At 41.5% G+C, this 20,198-nt stretch overlaps 1 protein-coding gene across 5 annotated transcripts in view; it reads left to right on the top strand.

The window, feature by feature from the left end:
* Window positions 1-20,198, top strand: part of RAPGEF1 (Rap guanine nucleotide exchange factor 1) — a 127,637-nt gene that overhangs the window by 38,884 nt on the left and 68,555 nt on the right. For all 5 annotated transcript variants that reach the window (XM_024193079.2, XM_024193078.2, XM_024193076.2 and 2 more), the window contains exon 2: window positions 13,656-13,795. In XM_024193079.2, the coding sequence (XP_024048847.1) occupies window positions 13,656-13,795 (140 nt within the window). The remainder of the gene's footprint in view (window positions 1-13,655; window positions 13,796-20,198) is intronic.

Raw genomic sequence — 20,198 nt, 5'->3', positions numbered from 1 at the left:
GTTCTTTTCTTCAAGAACATAAGGGGTTTGGTTGTTTGACTTTTCTAAAGGATATACCTGGGTAAAATAATAAAGCACAACACCAAAGATGAACTGTACTTGTCTCTCCTACTGAACAGACGCATCATGTCCCATTATAAAAAAGATGTTTCTGTTTTGTTCTTACTTGTCCAGAATCTCTGGCTGCTTGATCCATGAACCATGACAACAGCAAAAGAGGAGTTAATTTTCCTGATATATCTTTGGTCACTTGTATGTATTAAGTGACAAGATAATATCAATTGGAGATTTAGCAGAAGAGCAGTGGTCTGACCTTTAAATGCCGGTCTAGACAAGGCCTAAACCAGTGGTTCTCAACCAGGGGTATGTGTACCCCTGTGGGTAGACTGAGGTCTTCCAGGGGGTACATCAGCTCATCTAGATATTTGCCTAGTTTTACAACAGGCTATGTAAAAAGCACTAGCGAAGTCAGTACAAACTAAAATTTCATACAGACAAAATGAGAAAGTAAGCAATTTTTCAGTAATAGTGTGCTGTGATACTTTTGTATTTTTATGTCTGATTTTGTAAGCAAGTAGTTTTTAAGTGAGGTGAAACTTTGGGGGTACGCAAAACAAATCTGATTCCTGAAAGGGGCACAGTTGTCTGGAAAAGTTGAGAACCACTGGCCCAAACCATCACCACTCTGTCTTGAAAATAGACATTTAATTTGCATATGGGCATTATTAGAAGGACTTTTCTTGTGTCCCTTTAATTTTAAAAATATCATGCTGGTGCCATATACATAACTAAAATATGCTTTAACTCTCCACGTTCCCATCGCCTAGTGAATGAGACTTGAGGTTACCCACCAGGCTGAGTTGAATTGTACACATTTGATGCTTCAGGGCATCTGTGAGCTGAAGGATTCACCTTTGCTACCTTGCATCTGAGCTGCTGAACCTCTGGGCAGGTTGTTAGCAATTATGCTATTCCCAAAGCATCTGAAATAATGAAGCTCTGCTGGTCTAGAGAAACACCAATGACATCATTCCATAACCTTGGAGACAGATCAACAGCTCCAGCAACATCAGCTTATATAATCTTTCAGCTCTGAGCTTCCATCCAGACAGCCACCTGGCTGAAACCAAAATCTAACAAAGATGTAAAGGCTACAAATGTGTATGAGACGAAAGGGGGAAGAGAAATTTTAACTCGAGCTCTGTGGTGTGGCCCTTTCTTTGGTCCCGGCGTTAATCTGAATGAGATGTTTTAGCTGTGGCTCACAACCTTCCCCTTTTGGACGAGTGCGACCCTGATAGTGTATGTGCAAATCTGAGCCTGCCCAGCTTTATTTTTAAATGTTTGAATTGTTGTCATGTCATTTTGAAAATATTCTTTTAAAGCTGCTGGAGTGCAAGGGGGAGTGTTAACAGGTCGATTTAAAGCCCTGTTTGCACACAGCAAAGCAATGGACTCCTCGGCCATTGTAATGTTTGAAACCGCCTTCTCAATACACAATTTGGCATGATCTCTGCATTAATGTTGGATTTTCTAAATGTAAAATTGGCTGTCGTGCTTAGTAAATAGGCAGCACTAGACGTTTTTATCTATTGACCAAGGACGGCTCGAACAACAGCAGTGGTGCTGGTATTGTAGGGCACTTGACTCACGTTTGTGTTGTATTTCAGTGTTGCTGGCACGGGATGTTATGGACCACATTACCAATGTTACAGAGGGTCCTGTGGCACCTTTAAGACTAACAGAAGTATTGGGAGCATAAGCTTTCGTGGGTAAGAACCTCACTTCTTCAGATGCAAATCTGAAGAATGAGGTTCTTACCCACGAAAGCTTATGCTCCCAGTACTTCTGTTAGTCTTAAAGGTGCCACAGGACCCTCTGTTGCTTTTTACAGATTCAGACTAACACGGCTACCCCTCTGATACTTCATTACCAATGTTGTGATCCCATTTGTTCTCACAGCCTTGGGGGGGTTGTGCAGATTCAGTAAGTGTCTGGGAAGTGGCCAGGGAATGGTCAGATACTGCAGAAAGATTTGCTATTGATTCAATAGATGATATCTTTCCTTATGAGTCAGTATCAAACCAATCTGCTGGAGGTGCTGTTTTTCTGACTCAGTGTAAAGCTAATGTCCTAACCACTTTTTATCGATAAAAAGCCCATGTAACTTTTCTGAAAGAGAAGTCAGGGGCTAGTCCTGGTGTGCTAGATAAATTCAAACTTGAGTAGTTACGTTCTGCCTATCTGAATTCCCTCTGCATTTTCAGATGGATATAGCTTTCTTCTTCATTTCCTGACTTAACCTGTTGAGTAGTATTGCTATTATGTCCCACCCCGTGTGTCTGCATTTCAGAGGTGGGTAAAGTGGTCTCTGTTGAGATCCTTCAGGCTAAAAGATGACTTTTCAGTAAAGATGAGATAGTCAATCAGACTCCTAACCTGCTACTTGGTTTGGATCATCTCCTCCTACCAACCTGCTGAGTTGCTACTGAGTGAGGGAAATAGAAATCTGAATGGAAGAAGGGTTGTGCTGTAAAATGAATGATGTTGATTATGATCCAGTTTCTTTCACTGCAGTCGAGATGTGGCTGAGCCGATGGGTTGCTCTGTCTGCCTCGCCAGTCCCCTTGCATGCCCTGTGAGGTCTTTCCCCAGGAGGTGCATGCAGCTGGAGATGTCTCATTCATGGTGGCTTAGAAAAAAAATCAAAATCAAAATGTGTTCCCTGACCAATAAAAATGTTTCACTTCCTCTGGAGGCCCTAGAGGGCGGCATAAAAAATAACGAAGCCTGTGAGTCACTGAACACTGCCTGGCCAGCTGAGGAACGGAGCCTCCCTTTTCCACAGAAGTTTGTGTGCTGTCACTGCACATCATTAATGCTCACTGGTTTATGGCCGCTCACTGTAACCTTGCCAAGAAAGAAAAAGGGCAATTGGTCTTTCTGCTTCGAAATGCTGGCTGCTTAGAAGGTGACGTGATGTTCAAGGAAAAGTTCCTTTAACACTCCATCAGTGTTGTTTGAATTCTAAAGCAACTTCTCCTCCACCTTTTCCTCTGAGCCTTGGCAGCTCTCCTAACACAGAATTTCCCTGGAGAGAGACTTATGGCAGCTTACAAACAGCTCCACCTAAGGTACAAAGGTTAGGGTGGGCAAACTTCCTGGTTTATGTAGGACCCTCCCTGCTTTTTTCAAATCTGCTGGGCCCCCCTTTCATTTAAGAATACTCTTTGCCTCAGTCCCTCGGCCCGGCGGCAAACACCAGGGGAAGGAGAGACTAGCTTATAACTGCTATGAGACCAGGCTGCTGTGATGAGTCAGTGAGAGAGTGGTGAAATGTCCTCAGGTTAAAAATGTACGTCCTAGTCCTAGTTCCACAGCAATCGACACCCCGTTTGATGGCCTTTGAAAATGTAAGGCACCATACAGGCATGACGTGATAATAATTATTACATTCCTGAACATCCCTGGGAGACTGACAGGGATGGGGGATGTGAACCATAACTGTAAAAACAGTCTCCCCCACAATATCAGAATGAAGTGATGAATGGCCCTATTGAAAGAATGAAGAACAGATGTTAATCCGGTCCATGTTTATGTTCATCATCTTCAACTGTTTTTTGTTGTTTTCTTCCTTGCAAGTCATGCGCATCCTGCAGATCTTCAGTTCTTCTTCTCTATCATCAAGGCTGTGAAAATATATAGTCTTCTGCTCAAGGACCAAAGAGGCCTTGTTTCAGAGCCCATCCCATTACACGATATATTTTACGAATATATATGGACACAGTTCCCCCGGTAAAGAGTTTATAATCTAAAAAGATAAGTGACCCATTAAGGGTTGTGGGCAATGATAATCAAATATAGATAATGTTGATACACCCATACATTTTGCAATTTTTTCCTTACTATAGATGGGTAAAGTTCCAAATCTCTTTACCTGCCCCTGAGTCTAGCCATCCTAAATTGGCTGATTTCTTGTAGTGGTGACAGCAGAGATGGCTCTAGAGAAGAGAGAGTCAAGTGGCTTTACTCTTCTAGGAAAGTCTAATCCAGAGAGGGCTCCCAACCACCATTGTCTCTAATATGACAGTGCATTACAGTGCCAACTGGACAGGCATTTTGAAGTGTCTACCTAATTATTTTTTTGCTTCAGAACTCTTAGGGTATGGCTACACTGCAAAAACAAACAAACCAGCAAAACCTCCATGGCAGTGAGTCTCAGAGCCTGGTGAGTCTCAGAGGGTGGGTTTCAGAGCCTGGGCTCCAGACCAAGTGGGAACATCTACATGGCTATTTTAGTCCCTCACTGCAAGCCTCATGAGCCCAAGTCAATTGACCCAGGCTCTGAGACGTAATGTGCGGTGTTTTGCAGTATAAACATACCCACAAAGTCCCTATGAGTCAGAGTTAACTTGAAGCCATGCTACTTGCCTTTGCCTTTTGCAAATGATTGAGCTGTGCCCAGGGAGAAGAATGCCATTTTAATGGGCATCCATTGCATAATTCATGACATAAGTCACCTCTGTGTTTGAAGGACCCCTGGCATAAATGGCAGAAACAGTTAGAAATGTGTGCAACAGCTTCGTTAGGACACGGGGAGAGAGACACTCTGGTTTTATCTGGTGGCTTTTAAGTATGTCCTCCCAGAAAAGACCTGAGTGGAATAAGATTGTAAGGACATCTTCATTCTTTATAAAGTTCTGAGTTTTAAGGACTGCTTTGAATCTGAAATTGAAGACTGAACTTTAACCTTTTTTAAAGGCTTTGTCTATTCTAAAACTCGGGGGGGAGGGGTTTCTTTATTTTAAAACCAACCATATTATCTGTTTGCATATGATTCAGATGCTAAATAAGCTGAACATTTTAATTGCAAGTCCCTGCTAGTCCAACTTAGTTGTCTTGATGATTGATCTATGCCACAGTAACCAGTGCCTTTAAAAAAAAAAAAAAAATCCCACACCTGTTTTTGAAATATCTGTAACTGTTCTCTGAAATGCCCTCACAAATCAGACTCCTAACAGCGACTTACTCATACTGTGTGTGAGTGAAGGATATAAGGGAGGCTGGAAGGTCTGTAGTGACTGATCTGTAGAGTGCTAGAACTTTCACTTTGACTTTAGGGTAAGTCACACGCAGCTGAGTTAAGTTGGTGGAATTCACCAGCACCTTAAATGTTTGGCTTTAGTTCTACTAGGACTGTCGATTAATCGTCGTTAACTCGTGATTAACTCCAAAAAATTAATCGCGACTAAAAAAATTAATCGTGATTAATCGCACTGTTAAACAATAGAATACCAACTGAAATTTAGTAAGTATTTTGGATGTATTTCTACATTTTCAAATATATCTATTTCAGTTACAACACAGAATACAAAGTGTACAGTGCTCACGTTGTATTATTTTTGATTACAAATATTTGCACTGTAAAAATGATAAACAAAAGAAATAGTATTTTTCCGTTCACCTATTACAAATACTGTAGTGCAGTCTCTTTATCATGAAAGTTGAACTTACAAATGTAGAATTATGTACAAAAAAAAAAACCTGCATTCAAAAACGAAACAATGTAAAACTTTAGAGCCTTCAAGTCCACTCAGTCCTACTTCTTGTTCAGCCAATCGCTAAGAGAAAGATGTTTGTTTACATTTACGGGTGATAATGCTGCCCACTTCTTAATTACAATGTCATCTGAAAGTGAGAACAGGCATTTGCATGGCACTGTTGTAGCTGGCGTCGCAACATATTTATGTGCCAAATACGCTAAAGATTCATATGCCTCTTCATGCTTCGGCCATCATTCCAGAGGACATGCTTCCATGCTGATGACGCTTGTTAAAAAAAAAAGTGTTAATTAAATTTGTAACTGAACTCCTTGGGGGAGAATTGTATGTCTCCTACTGTTTTACCCACATACTGCCGTATATTTCATGTTATAGCAGTCTCGGATGATGACCCAGCACATGTTCGTTTTAAGAACACTTTCACAGCAAATTTGACAAAATGTAAAGAAGATACCAATGTGAAAATTCTAAAGATAGCTACAGCACTCGACCCAAGATTTAAAAATCTGAAGTGCCTTCCAAAATCTGAGAGGGATGAAGTGTGGAGCATGCTTTCAGAAGTCTTAAAAGAGCAACACTCTGATGCTGAAACTACAGAACCCAAACCACCAAAAAAGAAGATCTACACTGCTTTGGATGGTTATCAAGCAGAACCCATGATCAGCATGGACGCATGTCCCCTGGAATGGTTGAAGCATGAAGAGACGTGAATCTTCAGTGCATCTGGCATGTAAATATCTTGCGACACTAGCTACAACAGTGCCATGCAAATGCCTGTTCTCACTTTCAGGTGACATTGTAAACAAGAAGCAGGCAGCATTATCTTCTACAAATGTTTGTCTGAGCGATTGGCTGAACAAGTAGTAGAACTGATTGGACTTGTAGGCGCTAAAGTTTTACATTGTTTTGTTTTTGAATGCAGGGGTTTTTTGTACATAATTCTACATTTGTAAGTTTAACTTTCATGATAAAGAGATTGCACTACAGTACTTGTATTAGGTGAATTGAAAAATACTGTTTCTTTTGTTTTTTACAGTGCAAGTATTTGTAATCAAAAATAAATTGAGTACTGTACACTTGGTATTCTGTGTTGTAATTGAAATCAATATATTTGAAAATGTAGAAAATGTCCAAAAATATTTAAATAAATGGTATTCTAGTATTGTTTAACAGCGCGATTATTTTTTTTAATCGCTTGACAGCCCTAATTTCTACCATTCATTTGAGCCCAAGTGGAATGTCGTCATCTTTCCATTCTAGTGATGTTACAGAACTAGGGCTTTGACTAGTAATCTCCCCTTCAGCAGAGTCTAGTTTGGTCACAGCTACAGCACATAGACTGATTCATCTCTGTCTTTTCCTGCACCTCTTAATCCTCTGTAGTTTAAAATCAGCAGTTCTTTCCTCATGAGATGTAACATTCTGTCAGCAAACTGGCAAGCATCACAAGTTCAAGCTGACGGGGTTGCCTTTCTCAGCCCACACAACAAGACCGTCACCTAGACAGACCAACCTTCCTACCTAGGGGCCCTGTGTTAAGGCATCAGATGAAAATTTAAAGGGTGGGGATTTGTGAGATGTTCCATTTGCACCTGGCTCCAAAGACACTTAGAGCACACTCATATCGCGTGAGCTTTCTAAGATTTTGTGTGTGGTCAGAACCCAGACACGTGCCGATGTGGGGGAGACTGGTTTTAAAGCTGCGGCAAGGCCATGACTCAACAGCTGGAGCATGTTCAAACACAACAGAGCAAGGTTTCTCTTTAATAGGAAGATGGAATTAGCAATGAAAGGATTGATGTTTTAAAACTGCCAGTCAGAAGTCGAGACACATGAATCCACAGCAAAATAATTTTGAGGGTTTATTTTTCCTTTGGTTTAAGACCTGAGCAGCAGCGAACTCTCCAGACAGATGAAATGGGAGAGGATGGAAAGCCAACAGTTCCTCTAATTTGATTGTATTTTTCCCCTCCAGTTGTAATAGTTCCATCCAGCTTTCTTACCCTGACTTTTTCCCATTAGCTTTGAAGCCATTTGAATGCGCCATATCAAGAAGTACAGAATACCCCACTCCTATGCACCAAAAGGGGAAGGGAGGTTTAAAAGTTCAGTGCTGGTATTCTCATTAAGTGCTGCCTGCAGGTGCTTAATAGGGGTGAGTGCAATATCCTAGAGTCATTTTAAATGGATGAAACGTCTAGCAAATCCTGTGGCACTTCAGCAAATAGTTCAAAGAAGTGGCACCAGAGCTCAGGTACTTATGTATTAAGTAGTTTAATATTGTAGGTAGGTGAACAAAGTGCAGGAGGACAGTGTTTCATCCGCTCACTGCCATGATCATTTCCTGTTCTCCCGTGTACATTTTCAAACCACGTAATATGCTCTTCTCTTTCAGCTATTTGCTAGAGAGCCATAGGACATGTTAGACATTTTAGTACTGAAGTGAGTAAAAGTAAAAGGATTTTTCAAAGCAGATCAGTTCCACGATAGCAGATCTAGTAAGTCCTACACAACTGTGCTTTTTTTCTTTGGCATTTTTGCCTGCATTTGTGAAAGCCTTGTTAACTTACATCCTTCTGAGCCAGTGCATTCCTATTTGTTGCTACTTAAGCATAATTTCTCTTTTGACGCTCCACACACATGCAACTCCATTGAGAAAATGTAGATTGTACAAATAATACTTGACCAATATGTCTACTTGAAAAGTGACAGCACCTGAGAGACAGTAAACATTTATCGCTGTTCAGTGTATGAATAACCTCAATTGGACTTACGAGAGTGTGGCGAGAAGTATAATCCAAGTGTTTTAGCATAGAATTGGAAATCAAGAAGTTCTGCATCCTAATTGCAGCTCCAACACTGACTCCCCTCTGTGGTTTGATTGGGCAAGTCACTTGACCATCTCATGCCCAAGTTTCCCATCTATGAAATGGGGATAAAATAGGTATTCGAAGATAAATTAGATACGTTTGTAAAGTGCTTTGAACATAAAAAGTGATATTGTAAGTGGTAAGTAAAATTTTGTTGAATGTAAGAGAGTATTGGGGGTTGGTGTGTGAGCCATTCACTTAAACATAAATGCAGCAAAATCTTGCGACCAGGTGAGTTAGGAAACATGCTCATTGTAGACAAAAAGACCAGGTAGGAAATAAAAGTTGCATTGTTTACGATCTTCAAAGTAGGGCATCGTAAGGGCCTGTAGATGCTGAATATCATCTGACTTAAGCTAACAAAACCGCTGATTTAGGTCATTTAAATAGTGACAAAGAGTCACGTGGCACCTTATAGACTAACAGATGTATTGGAGCAATACGTCTGTTAGTCTATAAGGTGCCACAGGACTCTTTGTCGCTTTTTACAGATCCAGACTAACACGGCTACCTCTCTGATACTCATTTAAATAGGATCCTTGCCTCTCAATGGTGGAGGAGTCAGAGATGCATTCTGTTGCCACTACCATTCTTTTCCCTCTAGATTAATTATTCTAATTGCAGTGTTTGCCTGAATATTTAAAGGACTTTGATCCATGCCTTCTCCTGCCACATGTGAATGTGTGTAAAACCCTGACATGCTGTGCAAATTAGATACCACTGGTGTCTTTGCAAAAGTAAAGAACAAAAGCATTCTTGAAGCTGTTGGGAATTGCTGCCCACAGCGACCTTGAGCACTCTGTGGGGGCTGGGAGTGTTTAAGAGTTGGGAGACCCCCGTGGATGTAAAGCAGTGACGTAAATTGTTGCTAAGTCAGGATGCCAGCTGCTCTGAGCGATATTTCAGGTCGATTGATGTATGTCTGGGTTTGCCTGCAACAGCCACGGATCATTGTGTTCCTCGGTGGATTTAAAAAACAGAAATTAAACAGCAGCTGGTGGCAGGGGATACGCTTTGAAAAACACCTAATTGGAGAACAGTTCTGCCAACCTACCGGACACTTAGGAATTTTTCTTTCTCTTCAGAATATTCCCCTCTCCCCACATAGGACCACATCCAGTTGTCATGTGTCTTTGTTTTAAAGAGGAGTTCCTCTTATTCCAATGCCAACTTCCAGTCTGAAGTTCTGACCTGTTGGTAACATCCTAATTGTTTCCACAGCAACCAGTTGTGATGCCATAAAATACTGCAGCAAAAGCAAATGAATTATTTTTAAAAATATGCAGTTTTTATGCAACTAACTGTATTAACAAAATATTTTCCCACAGGCACCAAGTCTTTAAATACTTAAATGTTTATAGGTGTCTTTAAGATATCATGAGCCTTAACTTAGAAGATATAACAAGAAAACGTCCAGCCCTTTCTGTTAATGACATGTATGGAACCCAGCCACATCTAGCCCTTTTGACATAACTGGACTGAGTAATGAATAGGTTGTTCCATGCACTGTCTCAAGCGCAGAAATGTACTGGTGGATGGAACCACCAGAAACACTGAAAACCTGGTTTCCAACTTTTCTGGCCTCTATAAAATCCTTAAAAGGCATAATTTTATGTTACATTAACCTTTGTCTACATTTGATCAAACTGATCTCTGACTTCACTGGTGTCACTCCTGGGGTATGCTTGCTTGTTGCATTGAACCAGACTTGGGTTATGAGGTTCTCATATGGTGTCTTTTATTGGTTGAGGGCTGGGGAAGTGGGGTTTTCCTTTTCATTTGCTGATTTACTTGAGTGATTGGTGTGGATGAAGGAATATAACAGGTGGTGCCTCCCATGTTATGAATATGAATAGCTGAATATTCTGCCTGTATTGTAAAGCTGTATATTATAGTTATAGCTTGAATGGTCTTACTCCCCCACAAAAAAAACCCTGTGTTACTAGAAGGGAGAGAGATGTAATTTGACCTGTCAAAATCAGCTTTTCAAAATTTATGTTTAGTTTAAACACCCCTCTCCTATGGGAACAATAGATAGTTAGTTATTTTTAGTTTCTAAAAGATCTTAACTCTGACCTCCTAGCTTTCTGAAGTTATGAGTGACTGACTGACTAAACCTTTCTTGGAAAGTTGAATCTGCTATCTAATCGATTGATTGGATTTCTTTAGCTCACGCCGCTTTATCTAGTAGGTTTCTTTCTTTCATTCCTTCCTTCCACTGTTACATAAGAATGACCATACTTGATCAGATCAAAGGTCCATCTAGCCCAGTATCCTGTCTTCTGACAGTGGCCAATGCCAGGTGTCCCAGAGGGAATGAACAGAACAAGTAATCATCAAGTGATCCATCCCCTGTCTCTCATTCCCAGCTTCTGGAAAACAGAGGCTAGGGACACCATCCCTGCCCATCCTGGCTAATAGCCATGGAAAGACTTATCCTCCATGAATTTATCTAGTTCTTTTTTTGAACCCTGTTATAGTCTTGGCCTTCACAACATCCTCTGGCAAAGAGTTCCACAGGTTGACTGTGCGTTGTGTGAAGAAATACTTCCTTTTATTTGTTTTAAACCTGCTGCCTATTAATTTCATTTGGTGACCCCTAGTTCTTGTGTTATAAGGAGGAGTAAATAACACTTCCTTATTTACTTTCTTCTTACCAGTCATGATTTTATAGACCTCAATCATACTCTCCCTTAGTCATCTTTTTTCCAAGCTAAAATGTCCCAATTTTATTAATCTCTCCTCATACGGAAGCCATTCCATACCCCAATCATTTTTGTTGCCCTTTTCTGAACCTTTTCCAATTCCAATATATCTTTTTTGAGATGGGGCGACCACATCTGCATGCAGTATTCAAGATGTGGGCATACCGTAGATTTATATAGAGGCAATATGATATTTTCTGTCTTATTATCTATCCCTTTCTTAATGATCCCCAACATTCTGTTCACTTTTGTGACTGCCGCTGCACATTGCATGTTTTCAGAGAACTATCTACAATGACTCCAAGATCTCTTTCTTTAGTGGTAACAGCTAATTTAGACCCCATCATTTTATATGTATAGTTGGGATTATGTTTTCCAACATGCATTACTTTGCATTTATTGATTGAGTTAATTGGTATATGAAAATGAGGCTGGAAAGTTGAAAGATGTTTTTATGGACCATTCAAAGACACACTGGACATTTTAAAATCCTAATAACTTAGGTCCAAATTTTCAAATTTAATTAGTTAAGATTAGGCACCTAAATAAGTGACTTGATTGTCAGAGATGCTGATGACCCACTGAAATTAATGGGAGCTGAGTGGACTCAGCAACTTTGATAATTAGTCCACTTTTATTTAAACTGCTTAATCTGGGTTTGGATGCCTGTACTAAGTACCTAAATTTGAAAAATAGGAAGAGCCTTAAGTTTAAAAAAATTCCTGCAATGTCCTGATGCTAAATTTTATTTTTCACCATATATGCTGCTTTATATTTTGCAACTTTATGAACTTGGACAAGGAGCATAGACTGGTCATTTTCTCGCTTTTCTCCCCTACTTTGTCTAGTCAATTTCAGTTTCTCCTGCACTAGCAAGCATGCTGTAATGTTTAGGTTGCACACACTACAGAGTGTGTGTGTCTGTATGTTGGGGGGGACCCAATTTTTACTGAGGTTTTTAAGATAAATTTGATTGAAATATTTCTCTTGGTCTGAGGTTTTGTAAAAGCTTATTTCTACAGAGCGTGTATTTTTGGCCTGATAGTGTCCCTAGAATGTTGTGTGGAGTGGCACATTTGTGTTCAGACTTAAGTACTGACAGGAGGCAGCTACTAGAGATCCAGTTACTGTACTAGAATAGATGGTAACCAGTGACCACTGAGCATCAGCTAACAGGGTGCCTGTAAAATTGTGACACATGACTTCATTAGTTGGAGTTTTTGCTCTGGTGAAGGTGGGAACAGAAGAGACTAAAATCTGCCTTCCTGATGATAGTTAGTAATGCTTAATTCTCTTTAAAGGGAGGCGGTAAGCCCAGGTTCTTTCCCCTGAGTTGTGGTTAGTGCTTTCTGAATGTAGAAGCAGTGCTAATGCAGCTATGTGGTATTTAGCTGCTGAATGCTAGATTTGACTCAGCAGCCTACTCTATTTGTAGTCTCCACGCTAACGAGAAGGTGCAGCACTACACACGTGGGAGATGTCGCTGTTATTCATTACGACCAATGCAGTCAATTCCCAGATAAGCCGAAAGGGCAAGGGAAAGGGTTTACTTTTGCAGATAATGTACTTGAAGGCAAGTTTACTGTTGCTGTCTGAGTTGTCTGGCTCATTGCAAGAGCAATTCATACCTTTCCTATTAAAATGCTGTTTGCTCAAAGTACAATCCAAGTTGCTCACTGCCAGGAAGGCAGCTTATAAACTCTGTTCTATTTAGCAGCACAGCTAAACAGTTTAAAAAAAAATCTCATCAGAAAATCTGTGTGACAGCATCATAGATCTTTGAGCCTTCCATTTTTCAGACACTCACGAACCTGAAAAAAAGTTGATTTCCCCAATGAAAAATGTGTCCTCCTATGAGGAAACTACTTTACTCAGTCCTCTAATTAAACTGCTTTAGGGTGTACATGTCTGGAAGCAATCTACTCCTTGTGTTCTAATGGTCCACCCTGACGTGTAGGCCACTGTTTGAACTGAAACCCTTTGGAGATATGAAGATCCAGGTTTCTGGACAAACTATTCATACAAAACCATTCAAAGGCCATGTGTCCTAGGGGATAGACAAATGGACTGGAACTCAAGAGACCTTGCTTCTGTTCCCAGCATTGCCACGGGCCTGCTGGGTGACATTGGGCAAGTCACTTCCTGTGCCTCAGTTTCCCTATCTGTAAAATTGGGGTAATGATATTGCCATTCTTTGTAAAGCAATTTAAGATCTACTGATAAAAATGCGCTGTATAAGAAGTAGCTATCATAATTACTCTGATCCTGATGTAGAAGAGGAAAAGCAGCCCCAGTGTCTTTTTCTCTGCATTTTAGAATAGCTGTGTCTGGGGCGAAACAGAGAATGGTGGTGGTTATTACACTTGGAAATATAGTTAAATTTATAGAGTGATGTGAATTCTATCAGTGCTGTTTTGTATTCACAGTCTGCTCTTCTAGATAATTTTGTAGCACAACCTGCCTGTTCCCAAAAAAATCTACTCCAGCCTAATAATGCATCTGCGTGTGCTTCTTTCCAGATTCTCAGCGCTCCCATCTCTCCTCTTTCACCATGAAGTTGATGGACAAGTTTCATTCACCAAAAATAAAGCGAACGCCATCAAAGAAAGGAAAACAGGCTGACCTGACAGTGAAAACCCCAGAGAAGCCAGTGAACAAAGTAAGCAGCTGAATGGTACTGTCTTGGTTACAGTCTTGCCAATTCCCTGCCTGTTGAATAGTCTGTACTGTAACTATACTGAAATCTGCTGCTCTGGCAATGTTGCTCTCAGTGCATGGGGCTGTTTTTCCTTCAAAGAATTTGAGTTTCCTGAGGTACTCTTTAGAGCTCCTTTCCAGAATAACCATATAGATGGTCCTTTGTATGTAGTGTAGTTGACTAGAGACACACATAACTTTCCTTTTGAGATCTTGATGAATGTTTCTTCCATGAGCATTGAAATGACTCGTTATGGAATGCAGTTTATGGCCTGACATTCCCTCCGCGCACACACACACCCTATAGTTATGCTTACAACTTCCAAATCACTGCCTGACTTCAGGGTGTGTTCCATTAAAATGCAAGCAGATCCTTGAAGCCTGTCCAAAGATGTCCTCAATCTCTGGTGACCTCAACAGAGTGAGTCAAACAGATGTATTCAAACAGCTGCTGACTTTCAGCCCACCCTTCCTCAAACCTAAGCTAGCTATTTCAAGCCTTATAAGAACCGAGATTGCCTTTCTTTCAGGAGGCAATAGCCAGTTGGCTACCAAAGTATTGCCTCCACTCTCATTCTGACCTGGTTGAGCAGACAGAAGAATTTAGCTCTAGTGTTGCTGAGATTTCCAGGTTTCAGGTGTAGAATTCAGTCCCAGGTTATTAAGAACAACTGGGATTGCTTGTGGTAACTTGCAAGCCCCACAGTTGCTGTTGAGAGACCAATTCAGTGTACCATACCACCTTTACTAACTTGTTTGGTTTATTCCTAGTGAGGTACAGTAGGATTTATACAGTGGGGTTGAGTGGTGTCTAAAAATGAGATAAGGTAATTGTATCCTAGTACTCTTCATCACCATGTGGAAGACTTGGGGTTTTCATTCTCTGGGCTGGATTTTGCACTGGAGGCAGGGTGTCTGCATCTTGGGAAGATGTGCTAGATTAGAGGCGGGCAAACTGTGGCCCGCGACCCTCCTGCCCGGCCCTTGAGCTCCTGGCCAGGGAGGCTAGCCACTGGCCCCTCCCCTGCTGTGCCCCTGCCCCTGCAGCCTCAGCTTGCCATGCCGCCAGCACTCTGGGCGGCGGGACTGCGAGCTCCTGCTGGCAGCACGGCGGCTTGGCTGGCTCCGGCCGGGCAGCGCGGCTGCCAGTCCTGGTGCTCTGAGCGGCATGGTAAGGGGGCGGAGAACAGGGGGGTTGGATCGGGGCAGGGTTTCCCGGGGGGCAGACAGGGACCAGGGGACAGTTGGATAGGCGTGGGAGTCCCAGGGGGGCCTGTCAGTGGGCGGGGTTGTGGATAGGGGTTGGGGCAGTCATGACAGGGAGCAGGGGGGCATTGTATAGGGCATGGGGTCCCAGGCGGGTGGTTAGGGGCGGGAGGACTTGGGAGGGGGCAGTCAGGGGACAAGGAGCAGGGTTGGATGGGTTGGGAGTTCGGAGGGGGGCAGTCGGGGGGCAGAAAGTGGGAGGGGGCGGATAGGGAGCGGGGGCCAGGTTGTTTGGGGAGGCACAGCCTTCCCTACCCAGCCCTCCATACAGTTTCGGAACCCCAATGTGGCCCTCAGGCCAAAAAGTTTGCCCACCCCTGTGCTAGGGCATTCACAGCAGACTGTTAAGGAGAGAGGGTCACTGGCTTAAAAGGGAGTTACGTCCACTATTGAGGAGAGGAGTTGTAAAGCAGGGGAAATTATGAGGGTCTTCAGGGTTCTCACTCATTCTCGGAGTGAGAGAAGGAAAGAATGGGCCTGTAGCAGCCCTCTTGTTGAGAAAAGGGTACAATCTATTACTTGAGAGAGAGAGATGGGGGCAGCTTGTTTACAATCATCCTTGCGAGCTGCCTTGCTAAGATGAAAATGTATTTGTACTTATGAGGTGCCCTGCAGCCAAGAAAGTGCAAATTTTCATGCAGATCCCAAATTGTACAGAAACCAAAGAAATCTTTGTGACACCAGCACAGAAAAATTCAAACCAGTCCTAATAGTTGTCTTAAAAAAGCAACCATCTGCCAAGTTTCAGCTTTGAATGAATGTAATGGCCATGGCAAAATGGAGGTTTATTATGGGGACTCATCTGGGCCCCCACTGTGGTGATGCTACCAGGTCCTACTCATATTGGAGCTCTGCCATTGAATTCTATGATATAACTTTTTACTTTAGGTGTCCATTAGAGCAGTAACCATTCTGTAAATGGGAAAAAAATTGTTTTCCAAAAATCTCTGTAATTTTTTTCTCAACTGAGCCTTTCCATTGGTGGACAGGACTGAGGGGGACTAGGAGATAAGAGAGAGAAGACTGACGAGCAGAATAAGTTGTACTGAAAGTAAATCTGATATCTAGAGAGCAGAATATGACTAATAAGAGAATATGGTCTATTCCGCAATGGTTGTTTGTTTTTTTAATTGTCGAATCCTCCTTAGAGATTATATTATTTATTCCAAGGAGATTATAAGAAAGTTAATACATAGTGAATAGTTCAAAGGGTCATTATGCAGAGCATTTTTGAGCTCTGTGTACAATCCAATGGGCTATTTACTGGGGAGAATTTGCGCTATTTTATTTGTATTGACTGATTCACTGACATGCATGTAAAACAGTGTCATAGCCTTTCCTTTTAATTGATATCTGACCACAAACAAATTAAAACATATTCGAAATAGAAATATATATATATATTTGCATATGAATGAAAGGCAAGTTTCTTCTGCATTATTTCCCCCAAAGAGCTGAGAGAGCAATATTGGGGAATGACTGACCAGGAATCTGCTGAACATGTAAAAATATTTGTTACAAATCTAGGTGCTGGAATTGCATTATGGGGAAAATAAATCTCACTTGCAGTAATTGCTCAATAGAAAGATAGCTGAGTTGCTGTTCATGTTGGGTAAATTGGCTATTGTTGGTCTGCATTTAAATTGTAAACCTTGTGACTTGTGAAATGTTGATCTCTGGCTCAGTCCTAATCCATTTTAATGACTGTCTCCAGCTAATTGATTAGTTTGATGGTAGCCAACTGATTAGCTTTGTGGGGGGAGGAAAGGGTGCCACTGGGTCATTATTACAGAGTCTAGATGGAATATAAGGAGAAGCTGACAAATGAGAGATTTTCCTAAGATACATGATGTCAAAAGACAGACCTGACTGAGTAGATTTCATATCTATGCATGTACTCTGTCTCTTTAAATCCTGCGGCTAAGTCTCCTACACACTTACAGTAGATAATCTAGCTAGAGTAGAAGCAACAGTACCAAAAGATTAAGTGTAAATTCAAGACTATAGCAAAAACCTATCCAAGTATTAAAAGGATGGTTTATTCCAGATCGAATAGTCAAATGTATGCTGTCACTGTAGCCTATTCAGTTCTATATAGGTTCTTACACTGCGCTCATCACCAAAGTATCTGAGTGCCTAACCCTTTCTAGGTCAGCTGTAGCTCATACATAATGCATTTGTAATGATTATTTAAGGGAAACCTTCCAAAATCATGCAATGATATATCTGCATGTGTCAGTCAAGTGCGGGGGTGAAGGGACTTATTGGTTTGGCTGAGTAGTAAATCCATCCAATTTAATGCCCCAAATGGAAATTGTTGGAGCAAGTAGAACTGCTGTTTTAGTAATTCCTGCCATTGTAGATCTATCTGCTCTCTTGCCAGTATAAGTTCACTTATGGGGCAGGTCCACCACAAATGGAATTTGAAATAAGAGCTTAGTTCAAGTCCCCTGCAGCAATAAGGATGGGAACCCCTACTCACCCACCTTGACTGTAGGGATATTTGGTGGATGAGCCTAAGCTATAGCTCATAATGCCTTGGAGCATTTAGACATTTTAGGAGCATTAATCAATATCCATCCCACCAGCTCTCTCTGTACACATCATTGCCCATTATTACTTGTCTCTAGATTTATAATTAACCCCAGGGGAGACAGAGTTTCCACCATTTGTTTTGGGCTTGTGCTGGTCTGTTCAGGCTTCTGAGTGTCATGTTGATGGATTTGGCTTCATATTCTTCACATGAAGTTGATCTCTTGTTCGAGCCTGCTGCATACCAATATGACACCTGGTGTTTGTTTCTGTGGTAAGTTTGTTTTATGTGATAGGGTTATCAGCCCCATGCACAACCTTCGGTCCACAGTTCCTTATTCATTATTCCGCGCTGCCCAAATGTGGACACTTCCCCATCTGCCAACTGGGAGGGATGTGCTTGGTAGCTCTGGAAACTGGTGGACACCCTATGCACCTGGTGGTGCAAGAGGATGAAGAAGAAGAAGAAAAGGAGGCAGAGTGGCTAAGGGGATAGAGGACTGGACTTGGCCTAAGGGAACATAAGTTCTAGTCCCAGTTTTGCCATTGGCCTGCTGGTAGACATTAGGCAAGTCATTTCACCTCTGTGCCTCAGGTTCCCCATCTGTAAAATGGGGATAATGGTACTGACCTCCTTAGCAAAGCCCTTTAAGATCAACTGATTAAAAGTTGCTATATAAGAGGTATTAAATAATAATAAAAGTTTGTGTTAGAACTTGCCTAATGATGCTATAACATGCATGGAAATTTAAGCTTGCCTTCTGTAAGGTCAGGTCAGTTGGAACAGCAGCTGAAATAAAGCTAAGGGACCAAGTTCATGTTACTAGCCAGTGCTGCTTACGAATGTCTCATCCCAAGTAGTTTGGTCTGCTGGCCCCGTTTTTCAGGAAAGCTGCAGTTTAACAGCTGAAGGGACATGGGGAGGACACAATGCCCATAGGTCATTAATTCCTGAAGCTGAATTTGCTGAAGGGATAATGGATGAAACCTGACTCTGTTAAGCTCTCTGCTCCTTTACTAGCAATGTTTAGTAGTTAATTTAGATCTCCCCCTCAGGAATTTACTGCCAGCAGTAATAGACCCTTAGACACGCTCTGGCAAACTTTAAAAAATATCCTTTACCAGAACTCCATTAAACTGTCATATGCCACTTCTGAATTTCCTTTTCCAAAATTGCTGAGTGCCAGGATGTTGGAGGCATTCTCTAAGCTTTTTCCAGTTGACCCCTTCATTCCTGCCCAATTCATTCACTGATGCCAAAATCTCTCATTTGTGGTGTGTCAGTTCATCCCCATGGGAAAATGAATGATTTCCTTCATTCCAGCAGCATTGCTAAGTGAATAGGGCTTTTTATTTATGAATGGAAAGTCTGAGACTGGAGCCCTTACTCACATGAGTAGCCCTATTGAAGTTAGTAGGATTACTTGGGATAGGACTGGACACATATTTATCATTGTAAATATCAGTGATGGAAGTGAAAATATAGGAGTTTGGTTTTGATCTTATTTGTTTTGGGGGTTTGCCTGATTGTGGAATTAATCAGGGGAGGGATAGCTCAGTGGTTTGAGCATTGGCCTGCTAAACCCAGGGTTGTGAGGTCAGTCCTTGAGGGGGCCATTTAGGGATCTGGGGCAAAAATCTCTCTGGGGATTGGTCCTGCTTTGAGCAGGGGGTTGGACTAGATGACCTCCTGAGGTCCCTTCCAACCCTGATAATCTATGATCTGATCTGTTCTATGATCTAATTCTCTCGCTTTTTTCGTTGGATGACCGCTTGCACTAAAATGACTCAAAGTAACATTTTTCAAAAGCGCCTAAGCCCCATTGTCAAAAGCAACTAAATCATTCTGGCCCCCGACTTCCAATGAAACCCAATGGGGCTTGTGCTCCTAAATCACTTAGGTTTGAAAATTTTACCCTGAATGTGTTTACACTACATTGCATCTTTTTCTATTATTAAACCCCCACAAAAGCGAAGATCAGCAAGGTTCAAAGAGCAGAGTTGTTACCTAACCATTGGCCACTTGAAAATAATTTTTGTTTTATGATTTAAAAATGGGGCACACACTGTGTTTCCATTCCCTTACTTAATTCAAGTAAATAGAGTTGTGATCAGATTGGAAAAATCCCTACTGTACTGAAACCAGCTGTTGCCATCTCCCCTTCCTTGAATCATTCTTGCAATCTGCTCTTAGCACGTGTGCATGTCTCACCTGGAAAGCACAGGCTCTCTTTGTCTCTGCTGACTCCAAAGCAGTGTGATAATTCATCAATAAGGTGAGAGCTTTGCTTAAAAATGACTGAGCTGAATTTCAGTTTGTACCCAAAATCTTTCTCAGAACTTGCCCATTAAAATAAAAAGTCAAAATCTTTGCTATGAATAAATGAGATACTGATTATTTTCCCAGGAGAGTTGGGATTAAACTTGGAAAAGTTTGTGGAGAGGGAAAGCCCATGTGTGCCTCTAACGCAGAAGTTACATCGTTGCGCATTGTTGGTTTCACTGTATACCAGGTGAATTGAAATAACTTTTTAAAAAAAAAGACATTCTGTAATCTCTTCTTCCCC

The sequence above is a fragment of the Terrapene carolina genome, unplaced genomic scaffold (assembly GCF_002925995.2).
Source record: "Terrapene carolina triunguis isolate 2854851 unplaced genomic scaffold, T_m_triunguis-2.0 Scaffold238, whole genome shotgun sequence".
NCBI classification, from domain to species: Eukaryota; Metazoa; Chordata; order Testudines; family Emydidae; genus Terrapene; species Terrapene triunguis.
The sequence above is the reverse complement of the archived record's forward strand: the minus strand, read 5'-3'. Positions and strand labels throughout refer to the sequence as shown.